Source organism: Caenorhabditis elegans, chromosome V (genome assembly GCF_000002985.6).
Source record: "Caenorhabditis elegans chromosome V".
Classification (NCBI taxonomy): Eukaryota; Metazoa; Nematoda; class Chromadorea; order Rhabditida; family Rhabditidae; genus Caenorhabditis; species Caenorhabditis elegans.
The window spans coordinates 2267097-2285396 of record NC_003283.11 but is presented as its reverse complement, the minus strand read 5'-3'; the positions used below and the strand labels follow the sequence as shown (position 1 = coordinate 2285396).

Below are 18300 nucleotides of genomic sequence, written 5' to 3'. Positions count from 1 at the left end.
GAGAAATAAGAAAATGAAGAACAGGTGGGTAAAGAAAAAAATAAAAGAGACCGAGACACTGATAGACAAACTTACCAGGAGGAATAGAGAAAAGTGTGTACCCTAATACACAGTACATTTTTTTCTAAGTCATGCATGACGTCACACGATTTTTAATAAATTTTCTAGGCCACAATTTGCCTCATAATTTTTTTTCTTGTAAAATGCAAAAAATCGCTTCTAAACCTGCAACTTTTTCGTTTTAGCGATATTTTCATCGATATTTGATAGTTTTTCATACGGCTTGTGAAAACGTTTGAAAATTTATGAAAATTCTGCAGCAATGAAACTTTGAAATTACAGTACTCTTATACATATCCCACAAAGAGCTGCAAAGGAAAAATTTAAGCCATGCTTGACGTCATACGATTTTTTTAAATTTTTTGGCGATGAATTTTAAAATTACTACATCAAGATTCATTATTGTTTTTACAATTATATACACAATTATATTTACGAAAAAAATCTTGAACAGAAGTTATTGTCTTCAATAATATCCAGAGTCCTCGAACATTTCCGGATGCGAGAACTCAATTTTCAGCACATTAAACACTCGACCAAGCTCCATTTTCGGGCGGCTCTCCCAGATTGCTCTCTGCAAAAAGTAACTTGATTTTTTAAACTGAAAATTATTTACCTGAATTGCATTGTTAACTTTCAAGAGTCTCGCCAATCTTTGGAAGTATCTGGGTCTGTTCATTTCTTCCACATAATAATGATGTAGATCATTCGCCAAAATTTCTTGAAACTGCTCGGCTACTCTGAGAATATCACCCTGATATCGTTTGCCAACATATTCGAAGCAAAGTTGAGCAAACAAATAAGTGATTTCCAGGTCAGTAGGATCCAGCTCGTGGAGAGTACCAACAATATCCATTTCCTTGCAAGCCTGGGCGGATAGAAATCTTAAATAAATCATTTATAATTTATAATTTTGTTGCAGCCGACACAATCTGGGTTTGTCAACTTACTTAAAAACATCCTTTGTTGGGTAATCGCTCATCCAAGAACAGTCGAAATTCACAGTTTCTATGTCCATCATAACGTCTTTTATAATGACTTCTGTTGGTTTAGCACGTGGCGTCGCTTTTTGATAGGCGGACGTTGCCACGTATTTGTGCAATTTGCTGAACACATGCCATATTGCTTGGAGCATTGTCATCTGGGAAATGAGGGGTTTAATTTATTTAGGAATTTTTTAATCTACAACTTTCCGAAAATAATTTTTAAAACATTTCTGACAGAAATATAAAAAGGCTCTAGAATAGTTTGACTGTCATATTCCAAAATTACTAAAATTTCAGGAACTTTTAAAAAAATGTTTGACATTTGCAAAATCTGTCTTTTTCAAAAATCAGGTCTTTTGAAACTAAAGTAATGCAGAACTCATACAGTACTCCAAGGAAAATACCATTACAGTATCCCTGACATTATCTCCCACAATTTTTTGAAAAGAAAAAAATGTTTTTCTCCAAAAACTACAGTAACCCTTCAGTAATCCTACAGTACGTCTACATACAGTATCCCCAAAAGTAATCCTAAAGTATGCCCAGAGTACCCCGATATTATCCCCACCTACTTCGACCCATTATTTCCTCCAAAACTCAAATCCCAACTTTTTCGAAGCTACAGTAATACTACATTACATTCACAGTACCACTACAGTACTCCGACACTGTGTTTTGAGAAAATAAAAATGCAGTTTTTATAAAACTACAGTAACCTTTAATGTGATCCTACAGTACTTCTACATACAGTATTCCCAAAAGAAATCCTAAAGTATGCCTAAAGTACCACGAATCTGAGAGATCCCACCTACTCAAATCCCAATTGTTTTCTAAACTACAGTAATCCTAGTACCTATACAGTTCCCTGACACTATCCCCCACTAATTCCTATCCATTATCTCTTCAAAACTCAATTCCAAAATTTTCCAAAACTACATTAATTCTACAGTAATCCTACAGTACCACTACAGTAACACTCCGGGTAGTCCACTAAACCTGACCCATAATCTTATCAAAAACTTAAAAACGAAATTTTCCGAAACTACAGTAACCCTCCAGTAATCCTACACTACTCCTACTGTACCCAGTTTAAAACTAACCTGAATTTGTCTGTTCAACTTCTGGAACTCGTCGAAGTACATCAACCACTTTGTCACCGTAATAAAATAGTACTCCCACATCTCCATAAACTCTTTCTGATCCGCAGTTTCAACCTTCTTTATGTTATCTGTATCCAGCTTAATGTGCTTAAAGCCTTGCGTCAACTTCTTCAGTTGATTTTCAGCCCAAATTGGTGTGATAATCCCATTATTCAATAGCCGGCCGGCTTCTTCAAGGAGGTATCTGACGTCTATCAGGACTTTGGAGTTTGGAGCATCGGTATCACAGAAGAGCAGGAATTCGGGCCGTCCGACATAAGCTTCGAAAGTTTGCGGAGGGAGTTGGAATTGACCAGCGGTGGGAATGTTGTCTCGGTTGAATTGGAATTCTGAGGAAAATTGATTTAGTTTTAAAAATTCGGTGGAAATTTTACACATTTTTTGACTTTGTTTACTCAGTGACATGAAAAAAATAAATTAAAACAAATTTTTTGTGTGTGTGTTTAATAAAATGTAGTTATGAATATATTATAGTTTTAAACAAATTTAAAACAATTTAAATAAACAACTTAAATAAAAATATTTGGTACTTGTGTATTACATGCCCTCATTTTTATAGTAATTTTTTAAGTTATGCAAAATAAAAACGTGAACCACACTTTTGTATTTTTAGGGTTAGGAAATAAAATTTCCTAAGCCTAAAGAGGAAAAATGTTTATCACGTTTATTTTAATTGGAGAAATTAATTAAGTTTAATTTAATTTGAACATGAGGGCATGTAATACACAAGTACCAAATATTTTTAAATAATATTAAATGATTTTAAATAATATTAAATAATTTTAAATGGTTTTAAATAATTTTAAATAATTTTAAATTTTTTTAAATAATTTTATATAATTTTAAATAATTTTAAGTACTAGCATCCAAAAGTTTTTTGTGCGAATGTATCATAAATCTAACTAAAAAATTTCTAATGTTCATATAAATTTCATTCGACTCACTGGTAGTGTCCATTCCCATGTCTCGACATTTTTGTAATCTACACGGTTTGCAGTAGTACCTAAAAAACTTTTTTACTAATTTTTCAGAATTAAAAAAAAAATGATGCAAATTAATTTTTTCCTATTCAGTTCCAGCAAAAACTAACGTTTTCTTATCACAAGACCCTCCACGACACTTTTGGTTATCCCATTTCCCAGAAGCAGTTCTTCTGAAAATTTTGAAACTTTAAAAGTTGTGGCTTTTTAAAATTTTAAAACCTGAAAAAAGCAGCACACGCCCGACAACTAATAACTCCAAAGTGGTTGCCATGAGCTCTCTGATCGCAAATTCTACAGCAAAATGGAGAAGTTGACGTAGAGACTTGGTTCATTTTTCAAAAAAAATTAAAATAAGAAAAATATAAAATAAGGTTGGAAATGTGATGCCAATTATTATTTGTACAATGGCCTTGCCTTAAGACGCAGACGCGCAGACATCAAACAACAGAAGAGAGTTAAGAGAAATTATGTTGCCGAGAGACAGAAAAGAATGACAAAGAAACAAACAGGGAAAGGGCACATGGACTAGGTTTTCGCATGGCCTAGAACGGGAAAATGAAATTTATTTAACTCAAAAAATATGAATAAGAAGAAAACGTTGTGCAAAATCTTAATTTTTGGCAAACCGTAACAAGGATAGTTTGAGCTGGAAAAATAATAATTTCCTTTGTAGGCAATTGTCAATTTTCGACTGGTTTTGAATTTTTTGACCTATTATTTTGGCAATTAAAGGTTTTGAGAGCTCATCAATGCAATTTAGCTTTTTAGTTAACAATTAAATATAACTATTTTAATTAAAAAAAAACAATAAATAAACCATTTATTCAAGAGATAAAAGAGGACAATTGCAATCGAATCCTAGCTCCCGAAGAGTCATGAAAATGAGAACGTCGTATTTAAGACTTGCCAGAAAATCGCTGGAAACAATTACACCGAATACTGAGTACTCCTCAAATTTGACCAACAGCCAAGATTTTTCTTCGACGGTCGGAAACTTAGAGATATGATTCTTTTCGTCGGTGCTTCTGGAAAGTATAAATAAATTTACAAAACTATGTACATCACCACTCCAGAACTTACATAGATTCTCTCTCAGGTCCATCGCCCGCTATGCCAAGTTTTTGGAATACATCGTTAAGGAAGTCGTCTTCAAGTTTTTCTTCATTTGTAAGTCTAAAGTGGCAGTTGTTGGGAGTAAGCTTTTGTTGAAATTTCTGAAATCGCGATAGATTTGTGAAAAAAATTAGAATTCTATCACAGACTGATACGTAACTTTAAAAATAATGTTTTTTGGAAAGTTTTTGCAATTACCAAAAATTGGACTAAAAATCTTTAAAGGTGGGGTACCGAAATCTGAGAAATAATTCTAAATGACTCCAAATTTTCCCCTGATTCCGAATATCTATGTGAAAAAATTCAAAAAATTTCCCTGATTTTATATTTGAGCTTGAAATCGCGATTTTCATTTGCGTACCCATGAGATTTTTCAAATGCGCGCCCAAATAAATTCTCCTTTGAGCGCATTTGCTCCATTTGATTTTCTAAATCAATTTTTATTTCTTTCAGTTGTTCAGCTATTTTCATTCATTTTTGTTCTAAAAAAATTTCAATTGACAGGAAAAAAAATATTTTTCAAAAAAAACCCATAAAATACGACAAAAATGAATGGAAAACTGAAAGAAATAAAAATTAATCTAGAAAATCGAATAGGGCAAATGCGCTCCAAAGATAATTTATTTTGGCCCGCATTTGAAAAATCTCATTAGGACGCAAATGAAAACCGCGATTTCAAGCTCAAATATAAAATCAGGGAAATTTTTTCGAATTTTTTCACATAAATATTCGGAACCAGGGGAAATTTGGAGTCATTTGAAAATATTTTCCAGATTTCGGTACACCACCTGTAAATGTTTTTCGAGATTCATTTTCAGCGCCAATTTTTTTTGATTTAGTTTTCCAAAATACTAACTAACCTTCATTAATGTGACTACATCATCAGACTTCACAGACGTCATAGAAATTTCAAAAGAGTCCAGATGAAGAAATGGCTCAATCGGAATACGCATCATTGGGCAAATGTGAACTTCTTTGGCATTCCTGAATTGCTTAGTGGCTATCAGTCGGTCTACTGCGTCTCTTAGCATGTAATAACTCTTGATTTTTATAATCCGCAACACAGAAGTATCAAAATAGCTGAGCAGCTCCAATAAGTACACATATTCCGTCCGAAATCCACCTTCCCATTCGATTTCTCGAGCTTTGATTTTCACTCTACAATTATTTTCCTCTTGCTCCTTCCGCATTCTGAGCAACAAATGATATAGAAAGCTCTCGATATCTCGCCCGTTCTTGATTCTCACGGATTGCACAAACGAATTTCGATTTTTGAATAATATCATGAAATGGTCAACTGCATCTTGCTTTTCTAGATACCTCGTTTGCCAAAAAAACTTGTTTTGAAAACTTAAAGCTTTGATTTTGAATGCGAATTTGGTGTTCTTGTGCTGGGAAGTTAAAAACTTGTGGTTTGTGGATATTTCCAACTGTTGATATGCGACGGGGCATTTTCCCACTATTTGATGGTCTGTCTTGGAGCAGCGGAGCAGTGAATTTCTGAAAATCAGACAAAAGTTCGAAAACACTAATTTCATGATAAAACTTCTTGAAAACTTCTCAAAAAAAGTTATGACGGCTTAAAATGAACAAAAATTAGTTAAAATTTGATTTTACCGACTTGTCAAGGTTGCAGCGGCTGGAAAATGACATTTTTGAAATCACCGTCAAATTTTGAATTTACAAGTTAATTAACTGGCGTTTACAACTTGATTTAGAAACTAAGCCTAAGCCTGAGCCTAAGACTAAGCCTGAACATAGGTCTAAGCTTAAGCCTAGGCCGAAGCCTAGGCCAAAGCCTAAGCCTAATAATTAATAGTTTAGTACGTTTGTTAAAAAAAAGTTTTACTTATTAATAATTTGTTTATTTTTAAAATATGAAACTTTATGTTGTAAAGCGTAAGCCTAAGCCGGAGCCTAAGCCGGAGCCGGAGCCCCATCCTAAGCCTAAACCTAAGCCTAAGTCTAATCCTGAGCCTAAGCCTAGGCCTTTGCCTAAACATAGGTCCAAGCCTAACAAAGTATAGCAAAGCCTAAAAATTAATAGTTTAGTACGTATGTCAAAAAGAAGTTTTACTTATGAACAATTTGCTTATTTTGAAAATGTGAAATTTTATGTTTCAAAAACATTTTCATATATTCAAAAAAACTATTACTTAAAAATTTTCAATTTCAAAGTAACTAACCTCGTTTCAAAATCCAATATATTTACAACTTTCTGCTTAAACCCTAGTGGTAATGCAGACCAATTCAGTGTGTCCACTTGCATTGCAACAACAAATATAAAGTGAACGCTGCACTTTGGATGAATATGTATGCGCGAAATAGAAGAGGGAATACGAGACGCAGATACACGAACACAGGAAGATGAAAATTGAGAAGCTTGTCGAGACGAGAGGAAGTAGAACAACACGGATTAGAGAGGGAGAGACGCACAGATGTAAAAATTTTAGTATGTTTATGCATAATTTGTAGGCAGCAGGTGGGGTTTAAAAATTCACAGATCTGGTCAAAATAACATGCTCTATCAAATGACACAAACCTTGAATTTTTTTTTAATTTTCAATTTTTGTACGTATTTCTTAATTTTTCAGAACTAGCCCATTACGTAGAGCTCATCAAAAGATTTATCTAGATAAAGCCTCTTGGGAAATAGTTTAAGTTGTAGATCTATGTAGGCCTAAAATTCACAGATCTACTTAGAATAACATGCGGTTTTCTGTGGTATTCATCACTTTTTAGCATTTTCTTCCCAAAATTCTCTACTAGACTTTTTCTTGCCTCCCATTTTGTGTCCAAATCATAGACCACACTCCGTCTCCGTCTCACCCCTCTGCCACATGACACTGTTTCTTCTTTGCATTCCTATTTCTCCTTCTCTCGCTAATTGCAAATACAATAAAAAATACTACAATTCTTATAGAATTTAATTTATTTCTTCCATTAAATGCATCCGGATTCATCTAGAAAACTAGCACTGAAAGCTGTGGTTAATCAAACTTTTTGTCAAGTTTGTGGTCAGGAATCTCATGGTGCTCATTTTGGAGCAATAACTTGCAGAGCATGTGCCGCGTTTTTCAGGTTAGTCTTTGATTAATTTTTAGAACTCGTATAAACTCTGAAAATTATGTTGTTCCATTGCTCAAATTTTTGTCTGTACAAAAAACTTCAAATTGATTTTTTTTAAATTTTTGTAGACGAGTAGCAGCAGGCGCAAATTTTGAAGTGAAATGCAAGGATGGAAGAGGAAGATGCAAAATTTTGACGAATGGAAGGTCATGTTGTAAGAAATGCCGTTTGAAAAAGTGCAAGGATATTGGAATGGATATTCAAAGTAAGTTTTTCTTTGAAAAATTGATATTAAAAATCTTAAAATTGCCTTAAAACTCAAACTTTAAGCTCGAGGAACATGAAAATTCAAAAAAAAAGTACAAAAAAAATTGGTTGAAAAACATTGAGAATTAACAGAGATATGTCATAGAAGTGACTTTTACGTTGATTTTTGAAATTTTAGAATTGAAAATTCAAATTTCTCACATAGAAAAACCTATTTACCCACCGTGGGCTCGAACCTGTGACCTGTTTTTCCAAAGTTAACCCTCTTATCCACTGAGCCATTTGTGCGTGCGCGCGACCACTCGGAGAAATGTCACTCGGAGAAGTGGCGCAGTGGGTAAGAGGCTTGACTTTGAGGACAGTCACAGGTTCGTGCCCCTGTTAGTGTATATATGTTTTTCTATGTGAGAAATTCGAATTTTAAACTAGGAGGTAGTGAAAATCAACGTGGAAGTAACTTATTTGACCCCTATTCAATAATTTTTTAGATTTCCAATTCAACCGCGACTCATTTGCCACCTCTACAAAAGTGGCACCATCATTATCCACATTCCTTGGAAGACCTGAATTCCTGTTGTCATGCAGTCCAGGTACTTCTGCTTCAACTTCACAGAACAAATTCATCGATTTAAGTCCTTTTATCAAAAACTGCAAACAAGTTTTAATGGACGATAGGAAGATCCCGTTAGCTCCTGGAAAAACTCGATTGCAAAAACTATCCAGTTCGCTAGATTTTGAAATTTCCGCGAATAACAAGAAAAAGAAAACGGATTTACGAAAAGTCTCCACGCTGGGTTTTAGTGAAGCCATACAAATATTTGAAAATGAGCTGCTTATGACTTCTAAGTGGCTTGCGCATTTTGAGGAATTTCACGATCTTGGAAACGATTTCAAGGTAGCAGGACATCTTTTGAATCAAAATTTGTTCAATTTTCAGTTCAAATTTTTGGAATGCACATGGAACATTTGGAATCGGTTGGAGCGAGTTGCACGGACTGCTGCGCTTTTGAGAGATCAAAAAATTTCGAATGGAAAAGGAAATGAAATAATTCTCGCACGGAATTGCGTTATCGATTTGAGAACTGTGAAGTTTGAAGTAGAGTGGTTCACAAATTATTCGCTTAGTGAAATTTCATAGTGAGTTGTTTCAGAAATTTAAAAGTGAGCAGGAAACGATTTTTAACTTTCCTAAAGTTTTAAAAATTGTTCTTGTTCAATTTCGCCCTAAACTGTAGCCATTTTTTAGCAAGAATTAAAACCAATATTGAAGTTTTGACTAGTTTTTTTTTAAATTCAGCTTCATCGAAGGAGTCGGCGATTGGTCGATGAACAAACCCCTGCAAGCAATCATCGACTTCAACCCCACTGAAATTGAGCTGAACTTTATGTTGGCTCAAATTTCTTTAACATGCGCATCCAAACAAATGGACAGCCAATACCAGGAAACCATTGACAATCTGCAAAAACTTATTGCTGATGATCTACACAGCTACTACATCAAAGAAATGAGACTACCAGTTTATTCAAGTCGAATTCAAAAAATGATGAAAGTGAATAATATGGTGCTGAGGGTGATGTGGGAACGGAAAGAAAAGCTGTCAATTGCGAGGATGTTCAATATTTTTAATCCGAATTTTTCACATCCTGAATTGGTTAAAGATGTCTTCTAGGCAGCTTTTATTTTGAAATTCAATTTGGTATTCTAATATTTATTTAAAAAATGAAACATAAATATCGGTTCGAATATACAGATAACTGTCACAATTATACATATTCGATGTTTATTTTCTCTTACAACACTGTCCATTTCCACATGGAGAATAGTTCTGCTGGCAAGAGCAGGAGTTGATCGATTCAGTCATGCATGGCATCTGAGCTGGTTGAGCAATAGAGCAGGATTGTGAGCATGATTGGGTGCAAGCTGGAGCGCATTGAATCATTGGTTGTTGTTGTTGAACACATTGCTGTTGGCATGATTGTTGGCATTCTGGTTCACATTGAGCAGATTGAGACACTGAAGCTTCTAGGATGACAGTCACAATTTGTGGAGCAACAACTGGAGCAACAACTGGAGATTGACATGCTGATTGGCATTGCTGGCATTGTGGAGCTGATGGCTGTTGGCATTGTGGAGCACATTGTTGCTGACAAACTGGAGCAAATTGCTGGCAGGTAGTCTGGCACTGCTGACATTGTGGAGCCGATGAAATTGTGCATTGAGGAGCACATTGCTGCTGGCAAACTGGAGCAAATTGCTGGCAGGTATTCTGGCACTGTTGGCACTGCGGAGCCGATGCCTGTTGGCATTGAGGGGCACATTGTTGCTGACATTGTGGAACTACCTCCAAGTTAAGACTGATGATTTGTGGAGCCGGAGCAACACAGGATTGTTTACAGGCTGGCATGCATGATGGTTGACATTGAACCGGAGCTGGAGTATAACAGGAAGAAGCCTGACAGCTTTGTTGGCATGTAGATTGGCATTGACTAACAGATGGGGCAGATTGGCATTGCATCTGGCATGACTGCTGACAAGCTGGAGCACATTGAGAGGCTTGCACTTGGTAAGTTTGTTGCTGAACTGGTTGGGCACATGAGCAGGATGTCTGGACTGGAGCAGTGTTCTGACAGGAGCAACTGTATTGTGGTGGTTGAGCATAAGTGGTTTGTTGGCATGAGCAGCTTGGTTGAACTCGCGGAGCACAGCCACACGATTGACGTTTTTCGCGAGTTGATGTTGCCGTTGCCTGGAAAAAGAATAGTGTTTTAAGAGGTGTTAATTTATGTAACAAAAAACAGTTTTATAAAAAAAGTATAGCGTACCTCAATAAGTAGAAAGCTAGAAGCAAGAAGAGCTGCAATTGCGATAAAGCGCATTGTTAATCCGTTCGAAGAGCTGCAACGAGAAGCAACTGATGTCCGTTTCTCAATTTTTCAGACTTTTATACCAACGTACTCCAACCTTTTTTCATCAGCCATCAAACACATACCGGAGATTTTCTTCCCACTTATCAAACTCCATCCATTCATCCGGCTTCATGATGAACGCAAACATGGCATGGCTGCTGATGAACGAAAGAACACAGATATATCCTCTCATAGTCGTATACACTATATCTTCGGAACACGGAAAGTTGCAAAGGTGTACATTTGATTTTACAAGAATTTTTGTACGTGTTTATTTACTTTCCATGCCAGCACTTATTTTCTCTGCTTTACACTTATCATTTTGCTCATGTTAAATGTTCAAAACTTGGTCTCTTGGACTATTTCTTCCGTATCCCTTTGTCCACTTGGATATGGTTGGCAAAGCAAGGCTTTGCAAGGCCAAGAACGTATAAAAGTATGAAAAGTTGTGAAAAGGACATCAGTTGCCTCTTAGCAACTCTTCGAACGTATTATACAATGCGCTTCATCGCAATTGCAGCTCTTCTGGCTTCAAGCCTTCTACTTATCGAGGTACGAAATACTTGGGTTTTGTTGTTGTCACGTGCTGCCAAGCTATCCAATTATGGTTTGATCTACAAAAAATGCGGGATTTTCTTGCCCAAAAAAGTGCCACGTCAGCACGTCCTTAACCATACGAAATCAGTTGAGAAGTCTGCGTCTCTTCTCCCGCATTTTATGTAGATCAACGTAGATCAAGCCGAAATGAGACACTCTGACACCACGTGTGTTGTTAGTTACATAAATTAATTTAATATTCAGATTTATTATATGTACATCTTTTGACAACACTATTTCATTTCCAGGCAACATCAATTCGCGATAAACGTCAATCATGTGGCTGTGCTCCGCGAGTTCAACCAAGCTGCTCATGTCAACGAACCACTTATACTACTCAACCACAACAGTACAGTTGTTCCTGTCAGAACACTGCTCCAGTCCAGGCATCCTGCTCATGTGCTCAGCCAGTTCAGCATCAAAGTTACCAAGTGCAAACTTCTCAATGTGCTCCAGCTTGTCAACAGTCATGCCAGATGCAATGCCAATCTGCTCCATTTGTGAATGAGTGTCAATCTCAATGCCAACAAAGTTGTCAGACTTCTTCCTGTTATGCTCCAGCTGCTCCAGCTCCAGTTCAATGCATGCCACAATGCCAACAACAGTGCACTCAGCAATGTGTTCAAACTCAACCAATTCAACAATGTCAACCACAATGCCAGCAGCAATGTGTTCAACAATGTGCTCCAAGAGTAGCTCCACAAATCGTCAGTATGAACTTGGAAGTCCCTGCTCAATGTCCACAGTGCCAGCAAACCTGCCACCGACAATGTGTTCAACAACAATTTCCAGTCCAACAGTGCACCCAGCAATGCACCCTAGAATGTCAGCCAACATGCCAGCAAGCAGTTCCACAATGTCAGCAACAGTGTGCTCCACAGTGCCAACAGCCATCAGCTCCACAATGTCAGCAATGTCAATCAGCATGCCAATCTCCAGTTGTTGCTCCTCAGATCATCACTTTGGAAGTAGTTCCACAATGTCAGCAACAGTGTGCTCCACAGTGCCAGCAACCAGCTGCTCCACAATGCCAGCAGTGCCAGACAACCTGCCAACAATTTGCTCCAGTTTGCCAGCAGCAGTGTGCTCCACAATGCACCCTTCCATCCGCACCAGTTTGCCAACAATGTCAAACTTCGTGCCAACAATTTGCTCCAGTTTGCCAGGAACAGTGTGCTCCACAGTGCCAGCAACCAGCTGCTCCACAATGTCAGCAATGCCAATCAGCATGCCAATCTCCAGTTATTGCTCCTCAGATCATCACTTTGGAAGTAGTTCCAGAATGTCAGCAACAGTGTGCTCCTCAATGCCAACAGCCATCAGCACCACAATGCCAGCAGTGCCAGAATACCTGTCAGCAGTTCGCTCCAGTTTGCCAGCAACAGTGTGCTCCACAATGCACACTTCCATCCGCACCAGCTTGCCAACAATGTCAAACTTCGTGCCAACAGACTCAACAGTGCCACCAGCAATGCATTCCACAATGCCAGCAACCAGCTGCTCCACAATGTCAGCAATGTCAATCAGCATGCCAATCTCCAGTTGTTGCTCCACAAATTGTAACTGTCATCCTAGAAGCTTCAGTGTCTCAATCTGCTCAATGTGAACCAGAATGCCAACAATCATGCCAACAGCAATGTGTTCAACAACAACAACCAATGATTCAATGCGCTCCAGCTTGCACCCAATCATGCTCACAATCCTGCTCTATTGCTCAACCAGCTCAGATGCCATGCATGACTGAATCGATCAACTCCTGCTCTTGCCAGCAGAACTATTCTCCATGTGGAAATGGACAGTGTTGCAAGAGATAATAAACATCGAATATGTATAATTGTGACATCAATTATCTGTATATTTAAGACCATATTTAAGACCATATTTATGTTTTATTTCTTTGAAATAAATAGTTCAAGTTTGAATATCAACTTACTTCAACTTTTAAAAATAATAAATCGACTATATAAAGGATTCTACTTTGAATGAAAAACAAGTTTCCAATAGCTTATGGTTTTTTAATGTTTAATGCCTGATGAAACCGCCATTAACTGAACGGGATCTTTCCATGTTCGTATCATTCCTGATTTTTGAACTGTGCTTTCATTATCTCCTTGTTTCGGAAAATAAAGAGGTCAACTAAATTGTTTCGATGATTCCGCAAATGAAAATTTTGAACACCAATCATTCTAAGTTCAGAAAGTTCAGGGTGGATAGTTTTAATTTATTGATTATTGCTTCACACAACTTATGAAGTACACTTTCTTTATCAACGTCAAAGAAACAACGTGACGTCGGTTGTAACCTACAACTCAATTCTAAGACCACTGTTCATCATCAATTGTTGACCTGTGTGTTCCGTGATGTATATAAAGTGCAAATATCTATCCGTTTTCTTTTTGAATTTTATCGAACTTCCACAATGTTTCTACGGTCAGGATTTGTGGTTATTATGTTTTTCAAATGTACACGTACCTGCATTCCAACACAACAAGTTGACAGTAAGCGCGACTTTTTTTTTTAATTTTCGACAAATTAAATTCAAAAATTACAATATTGTGCAAATAGCAAACTGTATGAAGTTTTCCAGCAAACACAACAACTACAACTGTTGCCACAACAACGACTACAGTGTCCGAAGCTCCAGATCGTGATTTGATCCTTTCATTTTATGTATAAGTTTTATAATTGCAGCCTGCACAGTTTGTCCTAAAACATATGACACAACCTGCCAAGGATTTGGCATCCCTAATTTGATAAGTTGGTGTCCTACAGCCGAAGAAGTAGGAGTCACCTATGTAGTTGGTTTACTCTCAATTATCCCACTACTTCCGTCGGATACATGCTCGTAAGGAAATATCGAAGTTTTTAAAAGCCTTGATTTTTTTTTCAGAACAACCATTGTTTGTCCATTAGGAACAACAGTATACTACAATGTTCTCGGTACAGAACTTCCAGGTCCATCACCTATTATTGCGTGGTGCAGACAATCGGGCACAGACGTCGGAACCTGGCACACTGGAATTCCTCCGTTGGATGTAGAATTAAGTTCACTAGTATGTCGACCTGTTGTCGGAGGATAATTGTTTTATTTTTGTTCAATTTTATAAATGTTTTTTTTCAAAGAAACATCTAAATTATTCAATTCTGGTTTTGTTCACGATGCTTCCATTAAGAAAATTGTTCCAGATACACCACTCTTTGCTTATCGAAAACTGTTTTTTTATTAAAATGTTACCAAACTTCCATGAGAGTGTCATATCCGTTCCTGAAAAATATACGTCTGGGCCGACATGTTTGGTTGGTTATGTTTTTTTTATATAGCAAAATATATAGCAAGACCAAATACAATTATTACAAAGAACCATATATTCACGCTTAAAATTATCAAAGATCAGGCTGGTCTCGACGGAAAAACGGATTAACAATTTGACTTATTTAATGCTGAGCTGTGTTGTTTGAAAATCAAAAAGGCTACATAAAAAACTTTTTAAAGTTTGCGAAAACCTATATTATTACTCATTTGTTCCAGATACATCACTATTAACACATCGTCAATAATATTATCTGTCTTCTTCGGTTTGATACAAATGTTGTATTTAATGAAGTAACGTCTGAATAACAAATGGTCATCTGATTTGTGAAGCTCCACTCAAATACAAAATTGAGCTATAAAAAATCTGTACCAGAGAACACAGCTCAGTTTTTTGTCTCGAGACATGGTGACTGGTGGTTTTTTTTAATGCCTCTTATTGTATAATTTCCTGTAACAAGTTAATTCAAAACAGGAGAAAAACTGAAAATTCATATTCTCATTAGATTTTTATCAGAACCGAATTCGTTTTTTACCTGACTGTTTTAGCAAGTCAAAAAAAAATTGTCAATTCAATGAAAATGTTTTTTAAAGTTGAAAAAAATCTCCGATAACTATGCATACTTTCTCTGCAAAATACAAAAAAAGAGTTTATCCTACATTTTTTTGAAATCTTTTCAATTTATTGAACAGTATTTGGCCATTTTATACATAATTTAAAACCAAATTTAGGATTTTTTACAATTAAGGCTTTTAGGATTTTGTTAAGTTTTTGTTAAGACATTTAAGGCTTTTAGAATTTTGTTACTTGTAAGTTTACCCCCATCGTGACTTCCGAAGAGTGAGTAGGCAGGAGGAAGGTCAAAGTGTAACATCAAAGAACGTAGAACATAAAGCATCTGGGATCGTTTCCACTTCCGTACTAAAATTGGTTTAATGCATGCTGCGAATCATGTATATAAAAAGAGATGAAATTCAATATTTGCCGAGTCAAAAATCGTCTCGTTTCATTCGTCGAGCAAAGTTCGCTTGGTTTCTCGTTCATTCTGATCAACTGATTTTGCTTCCTGGTCGGGGTGTGTTAAATTGAAAAAAAAACCGATAAAAATGGGACAACCGTATGTGGGAAAAGACATAGACCGTAGTGACCGAATACACAAAACAGTTAAAAAAGTATAAATTTTTAATATTTTTTTTTCAATTTCGCATCGAAAGCCGAATTAAATTTGGGTTTTCTAGTGAAGGAGTGACGTTATTGTGGTCATTTTCGCGTTTATTTTCTAAATTTATAGGACCGGAAGAAGTTCTCTAAAACTGAGAAATTGACCTAAATTTCATATAAGTTTTTTTGCGAAAAAATGTTTTAAAAAATTTTAAAAATAATGCTTGCATTACTGTGCATTATAACTATAGCCAGAAAACCCAAAATACGTCAAAATTAAACAGTTCGTTTGCGCGGGAATTCAAAAATAACTCGGGCCTTTCGATTTTTTTTCTTGCAAAATTGGAAAAAATTATTTAAAAATTTTAAATAAATGCTATACTTTTTTTACCAATCTATGTGGTATATTGAGACTACATTCTGCCATTTAGTGCCAAAAAAATCATTGAAGTTACTTCAATGTCAGAAAAAGTCTCAAAATACCGGCCTAACAGTGGAAAAAAGTTATACCTTTTGCTAAATTTTTTAAATAATTTTTAAATAATTTTTGCGTTTTCTGTTTTGCTTTTTCTTCGTTTTTTGTTTTATAACTTAAAACATTTTTTTTACATTTTCAGAATTTTTTTTTGTTAGAGATTTTTTGAAACTGCAATGCAATTATATTTAAAAAGGGTCAAACTTCATTAAAAAAAGAGTAAAATTTATACGTGGCTCTTTTCATTCATTACCAACGCGCAATGCTCAAATTAATGAATCAATATCAAAGTATTCACTCTTTTCTATGGCTTGTGCTATTGAAATTCCGCACAAATCATACTTTTCGCATCTCTTCCCGCGTAACACTCTCTCTTTCTATATGTGGTCTCTTTTTCGTCTGTTTCTCCGAATTAGGCAATCTCATCACGGTGTGGATTTTTTAACAAAAAATCAAAAAAACATGTTCCAAGAATTAATTCATTCTTAACCATTGCGTGACACGTGGCATTTTTTTGAGTTTTTTATGGATTTCAGCTGTTTTAAATCAGCCAACATTCAGCTTTGTTTCAGTTTTTCTTCAATTTTTTTTTTAGATTAACAAAGTTGACAGCATTTTCAAGAAAGACATAAAGAAAAAACTAGAACAACACATTTTGACATAAAGAAAAACAACGACAAAGTATGTATATCTTGCGCCAGGAAAAGTCCTCTAACTGACCATTGGGCCCACAACTTTTTTTAAAAATTTACCATTCTGATAATTAAATGGGTGGTTACACTACTAACATATTTTTAAAATTTTTCTATGTCTAGTTTTTGAGAAAATGTAGGTAGTTGTGAAAAAATGGTGGTTTCCCTAACAGGGGAAGGATCTCAAAGAATCCTCAGAAATCTGTTACGTTATGACATATATTTGATAAATGATGATTACAGTTAATCACTCCAAAAAAATTAGCGGTTTTAGAGCAGGTTCAGCCAAATTACAGCGTCTTAAAGTTGACTAAAAAGCCTTCATATTTTAATTCAAAAAATCAAACCTTTTGATGTTCAAAAGAAGGGCATTTTTAGACAAATCGAACACCTTGTAATTTGGTTGAACTTGCTTTAAAACCGCTAATTTTTTTGGAGTGATTAACTGTAATCATCATTTATCAAATATATGTCATAACGTAACAGATTTCTGAGGATTCTTTGAGATCCTTCCCCTGTTAGGGAAACCACCATTTTTTCACAACTACCTACATTTTCTCAAAAACTAGACATAGAAAAATTTTAAAAATATGTTAGTAGTGTAACCACCCATTTAATTATCAGAATGGTAAATTTTTAAAAAAAGTTGTGGGCCCAATGGTCAGTTAGAGGACTTTTCCTGGCGCAAGATATACATACTTTGTCGTTGTTTTTCTTTATGTCAAAATGTGTTGTTCTAGTTTTTTCTTTATGTCTTTCTTGAAAATGCTGTCAACTTTGTTAATCTAAAAAAAAAATTGAAGAAAAACTGAAACAAAGCTGAATGTTGGCTGATTTAAAACAGCTGAAATCCATAAAAAACTCAAAAAAATGCCACGTGTCACGCAATGGTTAAGAATGAATTAATTCTTGGAACATGTTTTTTTGATTTTTTGTTAAAAAATCCACACCGTGCTCATGTTTACTGATCAAAAGTTTAATTCGTCGTACTATTTTTTGTTGGATTTTTCCGCTATAAACCGAAAGCAATTCGTTATTTTCTTGAGTTTCGTGTGTTTAACTTTGACTTTTTTTTTGTACCGAAAAAGGTGAAACTGTAACATAACTTTTGTTTCTAATTTTTGTAACTGTCCTTTTAAAAATTAGAAAATTATTTGAACGAAGGTTGATAATAAAATTTAAAATTGTAAAGTATTTTTTATATAAGAGCTCAATTCTTGCATGAGTGTGTTTAAATCAAAATTTTGAATCACCATAAATAATTGTCGAAGAAGTTTGAAATAGTCTCATTAAAAATTATTTTTTCTGGCCACAATTTTAATATTTTGATTTAAAAAACAATAAAAAATTATTTGCAACTCCACATTTCAGTTAATTGATTTTAAAAATTGTAATATGTTTCTCAAAATTATTTTTCAAAACGCCTGAAATCTTGCTTCAGTTTTTTTTCAATTTTCAGAGTTTGTGCTGGCTTAAGCTGTGATGTGCGATCACTGTTCTTCTTTCCTCCCACGCATTA

General features: G+C 35.3%; 6 protein-coding genes and 1 non-coding gene across 12 annotated transcripts; 4 read left to right on the top strand and 3 right to left on the bottom strand.

Moving 5' to 3' along the window:
- Positions 1-433: 433 nt before the first annotated feature.
- On the bottom strand, positions 434-3638 carry nhr-228 (NR LBD domain-containing protein; the record flags this gene model as incomplete). Of its 4 annotated transcripts, none has more annotated exons than NR_133581.1 (7): positions 434-634; positions 677-944; positions 1011-1201; positions 2147-2535; positions 3151-3209; positions 3297-3359; positions 3409-3481. NR_133581.1 is itself a non-coding variant. In NM_001047707.6 (7 exons), 7 exons carry the CDS (start codon positions 3519-3521, stop codon positions 527-529), a joined length of 1191 nt encoding a protein of 396 aa, NP_001041172.1. The 4 variants fall into 4 exon arrangements, 2 of the variants coding, with proteins under 2 accessions (NP_001041172.1, NP_001041173.1); NM_001047707.6 differs by having other exon boundaries at positions 3409-3638; NR_133582.1 differs by lacking the exon at positions 3409-3481 and having other exon boundaries at positions 3297-3360.
- Positions 3639-3995: 357 nt separating this feature from the next.
- On the bottom strand, positions 3996-6581 carry fbxa-137 (DUF38 domain-containing protein). Of its 2 annotated transcripts, NM_071224.4 has the most exons (4): positions 6489-6581; positions 5163-5802; positions 4270-4403; positions 3996-4214 (listed from the first exon to the last, which is right to left on the bottom strand). In NM_071224.4, exons 1-4 carry the CDS (start codon positions 6569-6571, stop codon positions 4010-4012), a joined length of 1062 nt encoding a protein of 353 aa, NP_503625.2. In that variant the 5' UTR covers positions 6572-6581; the 3' UTR covers positions 3996-4009. The 2 variants fall into 2 exon arrangements, 1 of the variants encoding a protein (NP_503625.2); NR_133580.1 differs by lacking the exons at positions 5163-5802; positions 6489-6581 and having other exon boundaries at positions 4010-4214; positions 4270-4404.
- A 550-nt stretch (positions 6582-7131) lies between these two features.
- nhr-59 lies at positions 7132-9384 on the top strand (the record flags this gene model as incomplete). 2 transcript variants are annotated; one of them, NM_071223.8, is made up of 5 exons in its annotated part: positions 7132-7383; positions 7500-7636; positions 8127-8533; positions 8576-8775; positions 8936-9384. In NM_071223.8, 5 exons carry the CDS (start codon positions 7250-7252, stop codon positions 9306-9308), a joined length of 1251 nt encoding a protein of 416 aa, NP_503624.2. The 2 variants fall into 2 exon arrangements, with proteins under 2 accessions (NP_503624.2, NP_001303749.1); NM_001316820.3 differs by lacking the exon at positions 7132-7383 and having other exon boundaries at positions 7624-7636; positions 8936-9308.
- A 35-nt stretch (positions 9385-9419) lies between these two features.
- abu-4 (Activated in Blocked Unfolded protein response) lies at positions 9420-10555 on the bottom strand (the record flags this gene model as incomplete). Its single annotated transcript, NM_182410.2, has 2 exons — positions 10462-10555; positions 9420-10385 (listed from the first exon to the last, which is right to left on the bottom strand). Exons 1-2 carry the CDS (start codon positions 10513-10515, stop codon positions 9420-9422), a joined length of 1020 nt encoding a protein of 339 aa, NP_872210.1. The 5' UTR covers positions 10516-10555.
- Positions 9828-9977, top strand: Y5H2A.5. The gene has a single exon (NR_068634.1). It is a non-coding gene; the product is annotated as an Unclassified non-coding RNA Y5H2A.5 (non-coding RNA).
- Positions 10556-11043: 488 nt separating the features above from the next.
- Y5H2A.4 (Activated in Blocked Unfolded protein response) lies at positions 11044-12956 on the top strand (the record flags this gene model as incomplete). The annotated part of the gene is made up of 2 exons (NM_001038429.2): positions 11044-11097; positions 11391-12956. The coding sequence occupies 2 exons, from the start codon at positions 11044-11046 to the stop codon at positions 12954-12956; spliced, it is 1620 nt and encodes a 539-aa protein (NP_001033518.2).
- Positions 12957-13546: 590 nt separating this feature from the next.
- Y5H2A.1 (DUF281 domain-containing protein) lies at positions 13547-14284 on the top strand. Its single transcript, NM_071222.3, has 4 exons — positions 13547-13640; positions 13730-13789; positions 13834-13987; positions 14033-14284. The coding sequence occupies exons 1-4, from the start codon at positions 13562-13564 to the stop codon at positions 14220-14222; spliced, it is 483 nt and encodes a 160-aa protein (NP_503623.1). The 5' UTR covers positions 13547-13561; the 3' UTR covers positions 14223-14284.
- The last annotated feature ends 4016 nt before the right edge of the window (positions 14285-18300 follow it).